The sequence below is a fragment of the Calypte anna genome, chromosome 7, assembly GCF_003957555.1.
Source record: "Calypte anna isolate BGI_N300 chromosome 7, bCalAnn1_v1.p, whole genome shotgun sequence".
NCBI lineage: Eukaryota > Metazoa > Chordata > Aves > Apodiformes > Trochilidae > Calypte > Calypte anna.
Window position 1 is genome coordinate 22725284 of NC_044253.1, and position 19592 is coordinate 22744875.

The 19592-nt window shown below is 35.4% G+C and overlaps 1 protein-coding gene across 2 annotated transcripts in view; it reads right to left on the reverse strand.

The window, feature by feature from the left end:
- The window catches only part of LNPK (lunapark, ER junction formation factor), a 38726-nt gene that overhangs the window by 10001 nt on the left and 9133 nt on the right, over positions 1-19592 (reverse strand). For both annotated transcript variants that reach the window (XM_030454600.1, XM_030454599.1), the window contains exons 5-9: positions 19082-19140; positions 15894-15934; positions 9945-10025; positions 9805-9856; positions 4428-4643 (exon numbers count right to left, since the gene is read on the reverse strand). In XM_030454600.1, coding sequence (XP_030310460.1) covers positions 4428-4643; positions 9805-9856; positions 9945-10025; positions 15894-15934; positions 19082-19140 — 449 coding nt within the window. The remainder of the gene's footprint in view (positions 1-4427; positions 4644-9804; positions 9857-9944; positions 10026-15893; positions 15935-19081; positions 19141-19592) is intronic.

A 19592-nucleotide genomic window follows, 5' to 3' on the forward strand; every position in this document is an offset into this window, starting at 1 on the left:
CTGGCTTCTGTGTAATTGCTATACCACATGAGCCTGCCCTCCATGTGCATTCAGTCTATACATTAAACTTGTTGTTTGGCATTTTGGAAGTCCAACATTAATGGAAAGTTGAATACTTTCATATTTGTGCTTAGTTAAAAGCCAGAAGACCACTATTTAGGTATCATTTTTCACATCCCATGTGTTTAACAAACTGCCACCAGTACAAACCTCCACTAAGAACAGGTAACAGTAATAGTTGGTACCACCTTTTTCACCTCTGTTTACATGTGGCAGTTAAAGCAGACCAGTGGTACAAATCTGTCTTGCCATTAAGTTTTAAAACATCAGGCCAATTGCACAAGATCACCACGAGCTGCCAGTTTTCCTTTATGTAGCTTTGGCTTCTTATGTCTACCTTTCTTTTCTGCCTTCAAACAGAAGATGCTAGGCATAATGAGGAAAACACAATTTGGTAAGAAGCTGTGCCTGAAGGATCTGGATATTACCATTCAAATAATTAGGTACTGAAGCTTCTTCCCACAGCCACAGTCCTGGACAAGAGATATTTTACACAAGCACAAGAGGTATTAAGTTACAGCACTTTCAGCAAGTGGGTATCAGCCAGATCTTTAATGCTAGATAATTAAGTGAACACTTGGGAGAAGGGGGCAGCGAGGGGCAAAACCTAAAATGTATCTCTGTAGGACCTTTATGAATAACCTTGACAGGCTACCAAGAAAAGATGTTTGAGTGAGAAAACAAGCCAGTCCTTTCAGAACCCAAATTAGGACAGACGTCAGCTTCAAGCCACTTCAAACCAAAATTATGAAACCTAACATAAAAATCAGTTCACCCAATGAAAAAATCACTGGTAACAATGCAGAAGTCCTATCCAAGGTCAAGATAGTAAAGAAGGTCAGACAGAAAAAACTCAGCTACTATCAGGTTTCACACTAAGATGAACATATTATAATCTGAAGACATGCAAAAACTAAATAGATTCTTAGAAGTAAATTCTTAGAAGTAAAACTCTGAAGGCACAAAATGTGACCAGTGTTTTCTCAGAGAAAACTTCTGGCTCATAGCTATTCTTGCTATATCCAGTAAAGCAAATACAGAAAAGGTATGGCTTAAAAGAAAGGTTTCTAGCAACCACAGACTCAGCCTTCAATTTGCTATGTTTCCAGTATTTTTCTTGGGAATATCTATTTCACAGAATCCCCCATAATGTGCGACAAACAAAGCAGCAGAAAGCTAAAGGGTAAGAAGCACTAAACCTATTTTCTGAAGATGCAAAAAGGATTTTTAAAAATCCAAATAATGTTCTAACAAGATAGTAAAGTTTGTGAGCAAGCCGAACTAATTCAGAAGAATATTTAACTGAAAGCTACCATGGAAAAAAGAGCAGTGGACTTCAAGCTTCTCAGAAGACAGCTTAGCTGGGGACAGCACCAGAACATGGAAAAAGGCAGAGCTTCCAACACAAATTACAATCTTTCATAACCTTATCAACAGAAGAGTAACATGCATCTCTTAAACAGAGTATACACAGGCAAAGATAATACAGCAAATCTTACTCCACCCACTATTACAAACACCAGACACGTTGTATGAATCAAGTATTTTCAGCAATACCCTTCTTGAAGTGCTACAGATAGAATGAAACTAATCTTGACATTAAGGTTGCAATAGTTCTAACAGCACAGCCTTTCAAAACAGCTCATCAATACTGGATAATTGACTGTCCTAATCTTTACAAGCACAATAAAATTTCATCAGAAAATACTGTAATTTACAACCCTTCAATAAGCACAATAAAACGTTTCATGATCAAGATGAATGTTTTTTAAATAACCCTCATTCCCAGATAACTGAATTCAAGGGATATCAGTCAGTGAATATATTCCTGAGTTATTCCTGTATTCTATCAATAAGCAGAAACCTAGACTAAGAAAACCCTCCTAACATTAAGGCAGAGCAGATTCATTGCAACATAATCTGGACCTAATGCTTCATTTTATAGATTCTGAAATAGCTGTCTTTCCTAAGGCTTCACAAAAATCTGAAAGGCCCAGTAATTCCATTAAGAGCAGTGAATGTACATTGACATAGAAGTGAAGATCTGGAGCACTGATACAAGCTGCAGTAATATTAGAACTCTAAGGTAATTTTATGAATATCTGGCTAACACTCAACATGTGTTTAGCCTGCATTCAAAGGACAAATTTTCCATATGATCTGTATATCGTAAATATACGAAATTTTTCTAGAAGTTAATAAATGAGGTAAAAATTAAATAGAGTTATGTAAAATGAAATATCACAACATGCTCCCAGAACAACTTCAAATACTCGCCTCCTAATAACTCAAACTACCCATCTCAGTTCTCATGCTGTTATGGACACCAGTAATTAATACATACATCAAAAGCGATCATTGTACAAAGACCGACCAGTCATTTCTGCAAAGCTTGGCAAACTCTCAACTACCTGCTGGTTATTAATTTTCAAACATATGGGAGCTCTGTGGAATACATGTTAAATTTATTCTTCTCTACAAAATATAGCATAACAAAAATTAATTATTAATCTTTGCTAAAGCAAGGCTATACATTTTTGCTACAAGCCATGCATGAACTCGGATGCAATGCTACTACTCTGATAAATACAGAATTTGCATACTTTTCACTACAGCTACATGACTGAGATTTTATGTGCCTGGAAGGTCTGGGGACATTGAGGAGAAAACAGGTCTTACACATTAACTGATAACTGCAGTGGCTTTCATTGCTATATGTTAAAATACTACATTTGGTCAAAATACCAATTATTAGTGGAAAAAATGTGTGTCTATGAACCATTATCACAACAACTACATTGAATATTTCAATGAACTATCTTGGCAACTGTCTTTTCAAACAAGTCCTTTTTTTTTTTCTTCTTCCTCTAAGCCATTTCTGTAGTAAATGCTGAATTTCATGCAGCTTATTCAACGTGCCTGAATCTTCCCCTACGTAAAAGAGTATTATATAACTGATATTAATATAGCCAGTTCCTTGAACAAGAAGAACACAATTTTAAACTCATAAAGGAGTTTTCAGTAAGCACATTTTAGTAAATGTGCTCTGTAACCAAGAAACAATTTTCTGGTGCAAGATGATGATTTCTGGTACTTAAAAATAATCCAGACTTACTAATAATTTGCCTTTACAGCTCATTTCAGGAATAAATAAATTCACTTGTTTCATAATACAAATAAACAATTACTACCAAAAAAATAAGGCTTAATGGACTCCGCAGAGAAGCAAGAGATCACAGCTTTCTTGTAGCTGATTCCACCACACTAAAACCAATACAGATTTTTAACATTCATCTGCCCAAGGTCTTCCATTAAAAGACTGGGTATCAATATATTATGTATAGTTCTACTTTTAGATTGTAACCCGGAAGTCAGTAAGCAAGGACATACGTTTATAAAATATTGGTAATAAGGTGAAAATCAGGAACACAAAGCAAAGAAAAATATTCTTCATCACTGAATAAAGAGGGAAGAACTACTCCACATTAAAGTGACGTTCAGAGGATCCTTGGCAAGTTGCACCCCTTCTATTTTCAAGACAGCATTTCACCTCATTTCTTGCCTTGTGATTCAACGTGCCAGAAAAAGCCTGGCACTAACCCATACACAGCTTCACCATCCATGAAGAGAATGAGAACAACTCTTCCCCCTACAAACCCTCAAGTTTTGCTCAGTCCCCTACGGAATTCAGTTCATATTCTGTTTAATAAAGTTCATCTCATCTGAACACCAAAGCAGAAATCAAGAGAAAACCATTTTCAGGATACCAAACCAAATTTTAAGGAGCACTCATTTCTACCAGATTGCAACCTGTTGCTAAACTTTTGACTCTTGTATCCAAATAACAATGCTATTTACAAGAATTCAGCTACAATATAGGCTACTCTTCTGGAGTATTTTACACTTTAATCTATGAGTATGGATTGCATGACTACACCTCCTAGAGTAAAAATTTAAATAAAGTGTCAAGATGCATGTTAAAAAATATGTGCAGGGTTTAGTGAGCAACATGAATGTATTCTGAAAGTGTTCTCCTCTGTATCTGATTTATATAAATGTAGAGCTCTTCTAAACTAAGAACATAAAAGGTATGCTATATTGTTGACTACAGAATGCTGCAAAGTTTTATTGCCATTTAAACAAAGAAGCCATAACAGTTAAATGAGCTTAGGCAATAGGTTTCAGCATCAAAAGGTGCCAGCTGTAAAGAGTTATGGCTAATTGAATATGGAACTCCTGCTTAATCAGATAACTGCTCTGCTATTTCCAAATGAAATGCCATTTCCATACTGTCTGAAAATGGCCTGTTTTATTGGTAACCAGAGAAAACAATATAAACTGTAAATAACATTAAGTGCTCTGTTTACCCATTCCAGGCACTGAAGTAGCAGGGGATGCAGGGCGTCTTGGTAACACATTTGACTGCAAGGGTGGCACAACAGCTTTTTCTGGAGGTCCACTCAGAGGTGATGCATCTCTCAGATTAGGAGATGCTGGAACCAGGGATTTTGGAGAGCCTTGTTTAGGAGTTGCAGGAGGCGGCGTAGAAGCGTTTCTTTGGGCTGTGGTCCTCTGCCGTATTTCTGACAAGAACATGCGCATACTGCATTTAGCATCCAGCATTATAAGCAAGAGATTAGTAAAAGTACATTAATATCGTTGATCTAATCAGCAAACTACAGAGTCAAACAGAACCAGAAAGGTCTACAAAGATCGCCTGCTGTCTGGCTGAGTATGTCATAGAAATAAACTCCACACAAGGGCAAGATTTTTCTAGAAGGAAATTAGCAGATACTTACCTTACAGTTCTACTCTCTAAGGCAGAATATTGGAGATATGAACAGAGAGATTCAAACTAGTTTACAGAGGGAACTGTTTTTACTCTATGGTTAAAACGTATTTCCAAGTGCTTAACTTTCCATGGGACTAAAAAACTTAGATAACTAAGAGTTATTTTTAAAAATTCAGACTGAATAAACTGTCACAAAGCAAGAACATTCTGCTGGAATGTGTCCTTACCTGTACTTCTTCACAATCCACTAGAAGAGTTAAATAGTAACTTAAATAGTAAGTGCTATTATGAGAAACACCGGGTTTCCTCACCTCTTACCAGAAGCCAGAGTACTTAATAACACCAATGGGAATATCATTCTGGTAATACATTAAGATTTGGATGCTCTATATTTAATGCAAACCTGAAGTTCCATTATAATCACACAAGTTCGTTCCAAACAAACCCACAAAAGTCCCCATGAACATCAGACACTACCATCTATTTCTCATGCCATCTATACCTAATCACCTCTAGGGAGCCTCTGAAATGCACTATTGCAACAGACCAAATTGAAACATAAACCTCTCTTTAGAGCTGCAGACATTAATACAGCTAACAAGTGACTTTAGTCTCTAAAAGGTACATTCCCAAGAATGCCCACACCTAAGGCTATACTAGTGCCCAGGACTAACATTAGTTCCAAACACTTGAATTTAGTGGAATTTAACATCAGACTTGTATTTTAAATTCATCTCCTAAGTTTCAAGATTAGAGGTGTTTTAACTGGTGGCTTTGTCCAAGGCAGTTTACAGGTCCACTGGAAACTGTCCACAGAAGGATGGGTGTGCTCAAGTCTGTCCCCAGAAGCACAATACTGCCCTGTCACACTTCTGTCAGTGCTGGAGGAGGCAGGGAGCATCAGCTTACAAGAGCTAAGAAAGAGTTGCTGTCACCAGAGTATGAGGTCAAACATTAAAGTTCTGTTGAAAATTTGCCAACATCTGGTACCACGAAATTGCAACACACACAGGTTAAGTTCTTGCCTACTTATCTGCACATATAAATAGGAGTAATATATATCAGAGTAAAGAATAAAAGAGTCTTTGGTATCATCAGTTAGAAGACTACAAATGCACTAAGTCTTACTAAAAATCCACCTAGCTCAGTTTCCTACAGAGCAGAACAAATTATTGGTTTTCTCCTACCAAAACTTCATGATTGCGACTCCATTACTTCACACAACTTTATCACACAAGTTAAGACTGCTCAGCTGAGTATGAAGATTCTGTATTTTAACTTGGTTCTAGCAAATAAAGTTTGTCCTCTCACTATTTAACCTGTTCAGAACCTGGAAAACAGGATAAATTGGTGAGGTACTTGCAGAAATTCTTTTAAGGTTTCCTTGGTGACTTTTTTCCATTTTGAAAACTGCTCCTGTGAAGTTTTATTCTAATCAAGAATTCATGCATGATAAACCTCAACATCGACATTTCTATGAGTCGTAGTTTTAGTAGTAACCTTTCAAGTCTAACTACACTAGAATAATTTCATCATCCTCTCCATGCTATCTGATGAACAGGCATGAGTCATCTACAAACAACATATTGATTCTGCACCACGATTTATTTACCTATATGTTCAAGCTTGTGTTATAGTTACCACACATGTTCTAGTTTCAAAAATCAAGCTAAAGGTATATACAATTTCTTAGCTCTTCTCAGTTCCATGGATCTTTGAAAAATGAGTAATAAATATGAAGCCAAACTCCACTTGTTCAAAAATAATTTTAAATATCTATAAAATGTTTTAATTCACTCCTAAGATTTTATTCATGCTTTTTCATTACAAAGTCTGCTTTATTATGTTTAATATCAAAGATCATCACTGCCATAATTTCTATATATGGATGTTTCTTCTACCATTTTAAGGCAGTCTTCATGTAAGCTTAAGCATGTCAATTTGGGTTTCTTAACAGCTCTGAGTTGGTTTTGATAGGTCACAGATATATCCACAATTATTCTGAGCCCAAACTACACTATTTTTAAGCAATTTCCATGCTACCTGAAAAACCTTCGCCTGCTTTGCCTGTTTTCTTCTGAAAGATCATTTTTTGCAAGCCTCCTCTAAAAAGGCTTTCAATTGTTAACACGTTGTGACAACTATAATGTCTCTTTCCAGTATTTTTGCTTCTACAAAGACATAGAATCCAAGTACCTCAAAGTCAGTAGAGAGATGTGCTTCAGTAGTTTTAGTCTCACTACAGGTAACAACAGAAGACTCATTGCTAGATCCACATGATATCAGGTTATACACAAAGCACCTTTTTTCCCCCTCCAGTTTGAGTTCATTGACTTTCACTTTAGTCTTATTTCTTACTAAAGAGAACTTGCCAACACCACTGCTCCACAAGTAAAAGAAGGTACCAGAACTTAAATTACAAATGTGTGATTGTACACATTGTTTACTGAGACCACACAAACCTGAATGCTCTCTGTTGCCTCTATCTCTGATACCACCCCCAAAATCTATAAACACATTGTCAGGAACACTAGAGAAAATACAGCCCTCTCTAAACATTTTAGTATCGCATATGGACTCTCTTGCCCATGAACTCCTCCAATTCCTTTTGAACCTGCTGTCCACCTCCACTATATTTACCTTAATATCCCTCAGCAGTAACCAGGTATGATCTACATACCAATCAAACTGCCCTATGTTGAAATGCAATGTGTTAATTACGAGCCTCTTGCAAAGTTCCAGAATTCTGTAACTCAAGTTGTACAAGTTAGATAAGCAGCATGTCCACTGGGTCTCAATGCTAACACAATATACAGCTACTGCTGATGCACTTTTAATGAAATTTTGCAGTTTTCCAAGGTTTTTGTTTCCTGAATGATTTTTTGGGCAACTGCAAACCAACTGCATGAATACAGATAAATAAGTTTACAATTATTATTTTAAACTAGACTATTATTCTCCAAGGTTTTGGAGTTCAAATTCTTCAGTTACTTGTGCTAAATACAGACACATAAGCAGACACAGTACCTAACAGGGCTACTACTCCCAAGTGATGATTCAGTATGCTCTCCTGAAGAATGTAAGATATTGCCAGGGGTGAGACAGATCTATCTTTCATGTTTACAAGCATAACTATTTTATTTCTCTCTTACTTCAAAACTCTTTGATTTTTCTAGAGAAGAATAAATAATTTTTAGAGAGCACAATGCAGTTCAAAATACAGTTCATATTACTTGTTGCTTTTAGTCTCAATAACCAACCAGTTATCAAGGAGATTGTTGGTAAATATTTATTCCACTGCCAATGCCTACTTTCCCTTGTTCTTCTTTTTTCACATGGCCTAAGTACTGATGCTCATTAACTACCCCTCAAAACAGTTCTGTATACAAAAAATTCCATTCCTTCTTTATTTCCAGGTGCTTTCTTATGCCTAACCTAAGATGCATCTGAATCATCTGTTAAAACCTCAGTTATTTAAGTGTACGAAAAAACCCACAAAAGCTACGAAATAGCTAAATACATATGTACACTAGGGCACTACCAGCTGTTAGTGTGAGAACCAACCATTACATAATGCTGATTAAATCTTTGAACTTCTTAGCATGAAGCACATTTCCACTTCAACTGGCATGTCAAAAACAAACCAACATAACTCCTATCAGCTGCCTCATACACAACACTATCTCATGACATATTGGTCATTATTTATTCTCTTTCAGAAAGGCTCAATTAATGACCTCAAGATAATGAGTTCTGCTACCTGGCTAGATTGTGCTCAAAGTGAGAAAAGAAGATCAAGTAAGCTTTAACATTAACCTATGAACATATTTTATTATTACAAATCACCATAATTCTACCTCATACTGCATACACCAAATTACAACACAAACACAATAAGGTATCATCTAGCTACAGCAAGTCATATACCCCATAGTACAAAAGCTAATATTTGTTTTGGGCAGATATTTAGTGTGAACAGCAATAAGATAGTAATTTTTTGATAGCTAAAAACTGAAATTATTTCTGCACCTACCAAGAACAGTTTAATTAGAAAATAAGTCTCCACAATTTCACAAATTAAAGCCAAACACATCACATCCCTCCTGAACCCTACATGTTTCAAGTTGGTTATAACAGCAAACCAGTACTCATATTTTTGAGACATCTTTGTAAGCATCTTCAGTATTATAACAAAAAGTGGCTCTTACACTGTGTTAATACTAGTATTTTCAGGTAAACTGCAGCTTATTATACTCAACATTAAGAAAAACTGAACAGTTTTTTCTTGGCATAAATATTTTTTTCATTTATAGTCCACATTTTTAATGAAAACATTCTACAGGGGAAAGATCTTTTCAGTTTTGGAACCTGTGTGTGCAATATAGGAAGCAAGGCTTCCCTGAAATGCATGCAAGTTTTTTTTATTTCTTTTATTATTTTATTCAATAGCACCTTTAAATGAAACATAATAAACTACCATTTTTGCCCATTCTTTGCATCTAGAAAATACTAGATTTCTGCACTCTGTGGAATCTCCACAGAGATTCTCCATCCACCAAGCAGCAGTTTGTAGTGTAGAGTGTAGTAAGCACTACACTCAGAAAAGTCTAACTAGCCAAAAATACAATCAGAATTGAACTTTACATAAGATTTGAAAGCACCATAGCATTCTAGAAAAATTGCAAGTATGGCACAAGAAGTTAATTTTCTCCCTGTTTTAGTATCAAGCAGCATTAAGCATCCTGGTGTCTAGAAAAGCATCAGCCATTAGTAACAGATCCTTTGTCTGAAAAATACAGAACAGTAATGGGCATAGTGCAATAAACAGTCTATTAACCCTAAATAAAGGTCAATTGATCTACAAATTTTATCAGAGAGAGACTTACAGAGTGGAAATTGCTATGAAAGACAAGTATCTATGCTAAAGAGCAGCTGTTTTACAGGGCTATTACCTTGTCCAGGTCTTGGGGTTGCAGATGTTCCAGCAGATGGCAATTCAGCCTCCTGCCAATTAACGATAAATAATATTATCTGAATGTTCAGCTCCATATTACCTTTCATATTAAATTAGTATCAATACTAAGATTCTTACCTTTGAAGTCGGTTTTGGATCAAACCTTTCAAGGATTAATTTAGCAGTTTTGTAGGTTTCCTTCTCCATCACTTCCTCAAGCTGGAAACAAAAGGTTCCACACATCAATACAGAAATCTTTAAAGTATTTTCCCCCATATTCTTTCATTTACAAGCAACTTAATGTTACCAAAAGGTGAATTTCAGTCCAATGAGCCAGTAGCGTGTTCAGATACCTGCAGATTTGCCATATTCAATGGAAATGAAATTCTGCTTTCAAAAATAGTTTCTAAACTCTAATGGGATACTTGTATTTAACAGCTTTATTGCAAGGAAACACCAAATATTGCTAATTGTTTACATATAATGAGGAGAATAATTACATGCACCAACTTCAATAATGGAATGTGCAAAAATCTATCAGCCATCATTATTGGAAGTTATTAGACATGACAAGCGAATGACAGGCAATTCCTTAGATTTATTTCCTCATAGCACTTAATGCTATTAATTTAAGGAAGGTCGTTAGCCAAGTGCTTTACAGAATAAAGTCTCTGTGCCAATTAACTGCTGTCAGCATCGATTTTAGATTATTTATTAGCAGAAGCAATTAGCTTGCTGCAAATGCTGTGAAAACTCACTAACTAGAGAACAGCCGTGGAATTTGCTCAAATGATTTTAAAGGCTGGATCTCCATCTTTACAGCAATCCAAACTGCTTTTCAAAAAAACAGAGCATGTTAAGAATTTAAATAAAAAAATTTGCCAAGAACTATGCACACTTTAGGGAATATAATTAAAGCACTTCATTATTACAACGTTTTATTTACAATGCATTCAAGTGGCTTTATAGCTAATACACAGGCTTAATTAAAAAAGTAATCACTAGTAAAGTATAATCTAGTGGTTAGCAGCCAATATCAGAAGCAGCTTAACTTTAAAACAGAAATAGTTGAAGTTATGACAAATAGCTAATAAGTATAGAAATTATAATGGATTTTACAGTATCCTAAGCAGATCTTTTCTCCTAGATATGCTGACTAATGACCACGGTCAGCTAAAAGTGGGGGGGCTTCTTAAGTGTACTGTTGGCATAAACTGCAAAGCTAAAAAGGTCAGTGGTCAAAAAATTAAGTTCTCTCAAACTCATTTATCACTGCTAAAATAACAAATGGTGCACATTAACATGACTTTTACACCATTATTTAGCTAGTGAGAAATTGAAGTTTCAGTCATCCTGTGTATACAGACTGTGTAGGAATTTTACTCTTAGACCTCAGAATTACAAATAGAGCTCAGAAGCTAAATTAAATTCACTCAATTTAAAGGATACACAGTATCCATTAACAGCTCATTCCTACACACACTACCATAAGTTTAAGGCAAGGAATACTACCTAGGCTGTTAATTAAGGACTGCTGAAACAAAAGAGTGAAGAGGGAAGTAAAAATCAATTTCCTTAATTTGTATTTCACCAGGACTTTGGAGTTAACCCCCTAACTTGGTAACAATGCCACACAGTGCACTAAGATCAAAATTAAGGGTCTAATAGGAAAAATAAAGCATTTATTGCTTACAAAAGCAAAAACCTAACACAGCCCCTAGGGAAGACCTCTGCAAAGTGGGGAAGTTTTAACAGTCAGTGTCAATACCTGGCCCTCAAATAAAAAAAAAACCTAAGTCACTTGATATTAAGCAATGTATAACACATGCAATTGTCTTCATAGCCACGTAAGAAAAAGAGGAATCATCTTCCACAGAACAAAGTGACCTTTAGGAAGACAAAAAACTGAACGCTCCACCATCACTTGACACTTTCCTTATCTAACAGACTTCTTGCTAAAGCAGCACTGATAAGGATGGAAGTTATTTGTGGATATGTAAGTTATGCAAAAACAGTAACATTATTTTGAAATGGACAGATTCAGTTATCACAAGGTTCAGGTGTGCAAGTTACTAGATAATTCAGCAAGCTACCCTTCACATTTTGAAATTAACATACAGCTTTATCATTCTAGTAACGCTGAAACTGAACAAGAAGTATGTTTCACAACTAACTTTAAATTTCTTGAAAATGTGTAAAATTTAAGATTTTTATTGACATACTTATAGTTGCTGTGGTTTCACTTGTAGGTTACATGTTTCTCAAATCAATTGCAATTTGGCTGACAAAACCAAATAAGGAATCAAACAGGTGAAAACTTACTCATTAAGCAAAGTAGTACAATCACTACCAGCAAATAAAGGCCTGTGTAAAATTTAAATATTATCTGTTTGCACAGCAGAAGCAACTGGCTTGTGCACTGTCACAGCAAGGTCCTTTACAAATGCAAATCAACATACTGACTTCTGGATTATTCACCATCCTCAAGCTTAATCCTGGAAAGGTGAATTCAGTGCTGAGTGCCCACTAGCACAACAAATCGCTCTCCTCCTCCTGCTCCTTTTCCATAATACGCTCTCCTCTGAGATCCAAAACTTTTCTCCCAGTAACATTTTGTACTTCCTGACAAGGGCTAATTCACAGTCTATTATTATCAAGCTTAAATGCCAAGTAATCATAAGAGAAATTTCTATGCAAGTTACTACCAGCCTAGTCATGTATTTTTCAAGTTTGTTACATTAAATTAAGCACATATTAATAAAGAGACATGGTAAGGTACCACACTCTCTCCTTTGAATAATTGTGTAGATGGACTCTTTTCTAACTGACATCAGTTGCCTATAGTGAAAAGTACAAATAATGTATTTTAAGCTTCTTGTAAAGGTGATTTAGCAACTTAAAGTCTGAGGCATTGGCATGGTACAACCACTTACCTGTCATTCTACCAAGTGAGTTTTTAAATGGTATTACTTGGTATGTCATATCTAAAATTGGAGCTATTTCTTTATGTCCACACAAAGCCACAAGACTAACTTAAGTCTATCATGTAAGTTACACAAGTAAACATAGCAAGTTTCCTTAAATTAGGAAATAAATCATTTAAACCACAAGAAGAAAAAATAATCTTAATAGATCCATGCAAACAATAAACCAACACAAGTAACTGTTTTATGTAACACTGCATGAAAGAAGTACCTTATTTGACCATTCATCAGTAAATATGGGTTTTAACCATATTTTGAGCTTCCAATTGCACTTTGGCATTCAGCATATATTGGGTAGACAAGATTGGGCTTATACAACAATCAACTATAGTCGGAGTTCTTCTCACATACTGAAGGTTATGAAAATATCTACAGTTTTCTATGACTGGAGGGCTGAGGGTATAAAGTTCATAAAACAATAGTTATGTTAAATAACAGAATCTATATGCTGATTATTTTCTTTTCAACATTAACATAGCTCCATGGCAGCCTGGAAATCAGACTTGTCTATTTTTTCTTGGAAAATTAACAGATGTAACTCTTAGATGAAATGGCTAGGAAATCTTTCCAAGTCTTACTATAACAGAATAGCTGAGAAAATTTCATCAAAGTTTAATTCTAACATTACCTATGTAATTACTATTTTCACAACTCTGTCCTCAGCCTAAAAATACTCCCATCTTTAAGACTGCTGTTCCAGGTAAAGACACAGTTAATTCCCACTTGTAGCAGCTTAATACATGTCCTGTGCCCTTGCTTTAATATGGCCAGCCCTATGAACTTGCTTATACTCAGGTTAAAGGGCTAACGTTCTTATTAAGTGAGAACTCTTAAGACCAAAATGAGAGTTATACAGTCACAAAGACAACCAGAGTATCCCTTACGACCAAGGAGGGAAAAAAGTTGTACCTTGAAGTAGTGCCTTAATGATAGCTAATGAAATTAATCTATAAACAAACACTAAATATTCAGCATTTACTGGGAAAAGAAGCAGTGTAGAGTCAGTTCTGTAGAAAATAAGATCTACATAAACCTTGAGTCAAAGTACAGGATAGACAGTATTAATGGGCTTTTCCAGGTATCTATGTTTGTCAGGTATTCTACCCACATAAATATCCATGTGATTATGCCTCTAAAGACTGAAGCCTTTTGAACAGAACTGAAGATCTCTACTGAGCAGCTCATTGCACAGCCACAAGGACACTGTATCTAGTAGATGAGCTTACTTTGCTATACCTATGCTTCAGCATGTATATAATGTCAGTAGGGAAAAGGTGGACAACATGCCTGTAAAAGAAAAGCAGTGTAATTTTTGTCAAAAAAACAGTTGTTTGCAATGTAAGATTCCCCCAGCAATCAGGTAGCTGAGCTGCAATGAAGTGAAAAACCATAGCTGTTGTAGCAAGCTGACAGTGCCCAGACAACAATTTGCACTACAAACATAAAATGCATAATTTGCTTATCCCAGATACTTTAAGGATCATGATGTAAATATCTTAGTTCCTTATCCTATCTGCAAACTCAATAGCAAATCAGAACCCAACAGGGAAAACTATCCTCCTCCCCCCACTATTTTATTGGGTAAAGATTGTTTGTTTTACTAAAAAGTAGGTGTTGCTACAGTTATTCACAGCAACAGATATTCCTAAAGAAGTTAATCCAAAACAAAGTAAAAGCTGAATATTATCAAAATCAAATATTTGCAGCATGCAACTTTGAGTGTTTGTATGTATAATAAAAATTATATTCTGCCTCATTAGGCCCATCCACCTTCAGCTCATTGGAACATGCCATGTTTCATGTATGATGACCTAATTTTAATGCTTAACTGTATACCTTAAAATTATGATGAACTTCCTGAGCCAAACTTCTGAGTAAAAAAATACCAACACTGTGATGATTCAAGAGGTTGTAATACATCTTCACTTTCTGGTTCTTTGCTAGGAACCAGGCACCCAAAAGATCAAGAGGTAATCATGAACTTTTTGTTCCCCTCAGACTGAGAAACAGCTGAGTTACAAGTTACTGGTCTTCCTAGAACTCTTTTACTAATCCTATTTAGACATTTGGCTGTAGTCATTAAAGCTTCATATGCATATATGCTAATGGCAATTAGTATTTCCAGATTTAAACTCTCCACATTTACAGTATAATTTCAGTATTGTTCACAAAGTATTCATGCAGTTGTTTGATTTTTAACTACTACCTGCTCTTCTACAATATTTTGCTTTGATTTTTTGCAAACACAAAATCCACATTTACATCTTGTTTCAGCAGCATCAATTCCCAAAGTAAAAAACAGTCCACTTGATAAAACAGCTTCTTCCTGACTAATCTTTTATTCGATGCCTTCTCTTTGTGGGAGTACTTCTTGCACACAAAAATTCAGCATTACTAGTTCTCCAAGAAAAAATATTTTTTCTTTAGTCATGAAAAGCTAAATTTAAGTGAAATGAAGGCTCTGAAGTTGTTCTGCTCTCCATTGTGCTTTTTCTGTTCCAAAAACTTTCCCTTCAAAGCTCCTGAATTACCATGTAAATTGGAGAGATTGACTCATTCCAGTTAAGCAGTTTTCATAAAACAAAATTTAAAACATTGTTGTCATACTATTTTCTTCTCAGAAAATGTAAGCCTCCCAACCCCTTCTATCATCTCTACAACTAAAGGTCATTTCTATTTCATAGATTCCTAATGTAGTGATAGGGTATTAAAGATACAGTTGTACCTTATGCTCTCTAATCAGTGCAACATCTTACACTTTTTATAATCCTAAAGTAAAAGTAGTAGTAAGCAATGAGTAGATTAAAGCACACATTTTTGTTTTCCAACAAAAGGCAATCACTTTGCACAGATTTAGCAAGACCAAAGCAGTAGGTTTAAGTTAAACTACAAGCAATTTATTTTCATATGCAAGCAGTCCTTTTTGTAATTCTGGGGTAAGGAAAACATTGTGTGGTACTAGACAACGTATGGTAACATAGGCATGGTAACAGTTTCACAGCCCTCCCTCTGCTCTTCATCTGTACATCACAACCAAGCTCAACTTAGAGAGATGCAAAAACACTTTAGTGGACTGTACCAACTAGTTTTAAGTTTTACTTACTATTTTTTTCTTTTGAGACTTTAAATCTTCCAGAGCATCATCTAAAAGAAGAACAGCATACATTAGCTCTCAAATACAAATAAGAGAATTTCAGCACACTCTAGACACCCTGTGCAATTAGGAGAATCGAGCACTATCAACCCTGCAACTTTAGTAAGCTTTGCATACACTAAGGTTTTTAAGTAAAAAAAAGAATTTTGAGTCCTGAAACTGCTTATAAATTATATCTCACTGTTATTACCTTACTGTTATCATTACAAAAAAAAATTTATGTACTATTCCCTCATTAAGCAAACCAATTCTAGCCAGTGCCCTGCTTTGACCCATATTAAAACTGGTACAACAATGGACCAAACACACTTTATCTCATGAGTCAGAAAAAAAACCTGAGGTATTAATATATCTATTTGAGCACCAGATTTGGCTTCAGTATTTTACGTAAGCTTCTTAACACATACTAGTTTAAAATGCCAGGCCAGTCCTGAGCTTCAAATCTCAATCTCTTTCACCCTTTCAATGCTTTCAGACTACAGCAAAACCCCCAGTTTTGTAACAAAAGCTACCAGAAGGTCATTTTATTACCCAGTGTTAAGAGACTTTCAACTAGTAGGCACAGCACCTAACCTTTCTATAAGGAAGGGAAAGAAGAAAGGTCAAATGTACATAGGATTTTCCTTTAGTGAATGCTTGCAGCTTGGCACTAACAGAAAATTCACTGTAATAAACTATAATGTTAATACAGAAGATAGTCACATAAATCAGTTTTCTACTACCTCCTTCACAACAAGAGTTTAACAAAAAACTTTGCAACTTTTGCCCCTTCTCAGCTCTACTGGATACAAACAGTTCATTTCCTGTAAAATACAGGGGGTTTTACCCATTTTTCAGATTTCAAAAAAAAGAAAAAGCTTCATAGAACTACAATAAGCAAAACCAATACCAATTCAACTAAACACACACTTTTTTGTATGTTTATTTTTATATATCTAAGTATTCTATACACACTTTTTAATGCTACTATAGAAACACTACTGCTACAAGAAATGAAGGTAATACATAATTACCTGAACTTTTCCAGAAGGTAGAAACCCATTTTGATAGAATAAACCACTTTATTAAACATACAAAGTACTAAAACCTGGCATGTACATATTTGAAAGCTCATGCAATGAAACTACAACAATCTCTTATTAGTTAAGACAAACAGGACCTGGAACAAGAACATATTTAGCATTGGGCTGGACCGCAGAAGACTGAATCCTAGGAGCTGTGCATCTTCAAATTAATAAGGCACTTCCCTCCATCAAATTTTACATGTATTATAACACAGCCTCCCATGCAAATTAACACCTTGAAACACTGCAATGCAGTATAGTACCATGAACACAAACAAAAAGCACAATATGGTCAGCTAACAGTTACATAAGAAACAAGCTGCTTTTGGTACAGAAATGCCAGAACATCTTCAAGTATAGCCTCCCACAAAGCAACACAATCAGCTGAAAGTATGGGCATTTGTTCCAATCACTTTACCTCCTGTGTTCAACAAGAAACCTCATGAAACACTTGAACCTCTCAAATCTGGCCAAATGGCAATAGCTGCAAATACTCCCAAGAAACTCATGTATCTCGTCTTAATTAAACCTACAGAAAAAAAAATCATACTAGAGAAGTCAACACCTGCAAGACACCTCTTATGTTCCACACAGACAGATCAGCCTAAATCTCTCATAACAGTTGCTTGACAAACCAGTCTAAAAACCTGAAATTCCATATCCCCTGTGTATCATCTTTCCTAGTGTCTCACCAGGAATTTTCCTCATTCACAGCACGGTTCCAAAAAACTCGTGTATGCTGGCTATGCAGCACAGAGCTTTCTAGTATTAAGTAATCATCTTCAGTGACTCAGTTTGTAATAGTAACTTATTCCAGAATAAAAGGCTAGCTTTGAGACACAGGCTTGCCAGTTTGCTTTCTCAGCTACATTTTAGCCTGCTCTAATGCTCTAGTTCTTGCACTTGACATTTTCTCTCTGGCTTCCAAATACTGGACTTGACATCTTTGAGGTAAAACATTTCATTTTTATCCAGCCTGTGGAACAATGCAGAAATAACTCCTTTTGGCATGTTCTAACACCAACTAAACCCCTTTATGCACAGGTTAAAGAAAAGCACTAGACTTGCTCATGTGCTACAAACTGCAGTAAACACATTTAAGCAAACTAGAAAAATATGCATATTTTCTCTAGCCATGAAATGCAAATATATATGCCTTAGAAATGAATCACACAGCACCACAGAATATATGGACAATTTTATTTCTACATAAAAATGTATGTCCTACACTTGCATATCAAACACAAACATTAACTTTAAGAAAAATTCCAAAAGTGATGTTTAACTCATAAACTGTCACAAATTAAATACATCATCTTGTTCTGCAAGTCTTAAAACATAGTGCAACATTGAGGTTTTCCTGTATTATTGCTCACATCACCATGAGATATTGTTACAAACTGGACTGCTTTCATAGGAAGTCTCAAACAAATTCTAACTACTACAGACAAGTGCCATAGGTGCAGTTTTTAAATTCTGGATTAGAATTAATCTGCGTGTTCTTCAGCAACCTCTTATATACATCTGAACACCACCACACTATTTTTGTGTTATGACTCCCAGTTTTCCTTAGCTCTCAAAACAGCACAAAAATGCTTGTTTATCCCTTTTCCACTCAGGAAAACATAAGCATGCTTTGGATAACTTGGAAGAGAAAAGCTATTTTTACAAATAGATTAAACACACCTGCCATAAATCTCTTCTCTTATATATAACAGATTGAGACTGCTGGAATACTTGCACGATGCAAGTATTAAGGAAACTACTACTACTGTTTATATTCCCTTTCCCTCACTCCTACACTGCATTTTACTCCATTACACTTTGAAGCATGCAAAAACAGGAGCATGTTACCACTATTTTGTAAGCAAAGTGAACAATTAAGCAGTGTCCTTCCTGTTCTTTCAAGAACTGTGGTAGACACAACAGTTTAGCTAATGCTACCCATTTCAGCAGTAGCCAAAAGGTTATTCTTTTCCTGGAATCCAAATTATCCAAAGTATTTACATTTTCATAGCAAGCATATTTCCCACCAAGTTCCATATTTTAAAAAAAGACAAAAAAAATACTTACTATTCCTTTCTGTCCTTTTCGAAAAGAAAAAAATGAGCAGTGTTCTTATACACCAGATTCTTTAAAACAGAAAGAATTAAATTAAAATACATTACAGCAACCATTTCCAAGGTACTTTAGCAAACAGAAGACTTACTAGATGATATTTAACTTCACAAACATAAACAGCAAACTTCTAACAATATATATAAAGAAAACTAAAATTTAAGTTAGTTTCTCCTTAGCAAAGAATCAGTATTGATCTAAATAAAATCCTCCCATCTTTTATAATTTAACCAAGTAGGTTAACAAAGGTAGAAATGCTAAGTAAGCAGCAGCAAGCAACATCATTGCTTGCTAAAACGTTCAGATGGAACTTTTTAAAATCAAGGTATGTGCAGCTAGCTGAAAATTACTTGGCCATCACTACTTATCTGACAGACTTATGATGCAAGTTACCCAGAAAACCAAGCTTACCAGCTAAAGCCCAAAATTAAGACCCAGGAGATACGTGAGAAGAACTCAATACCAA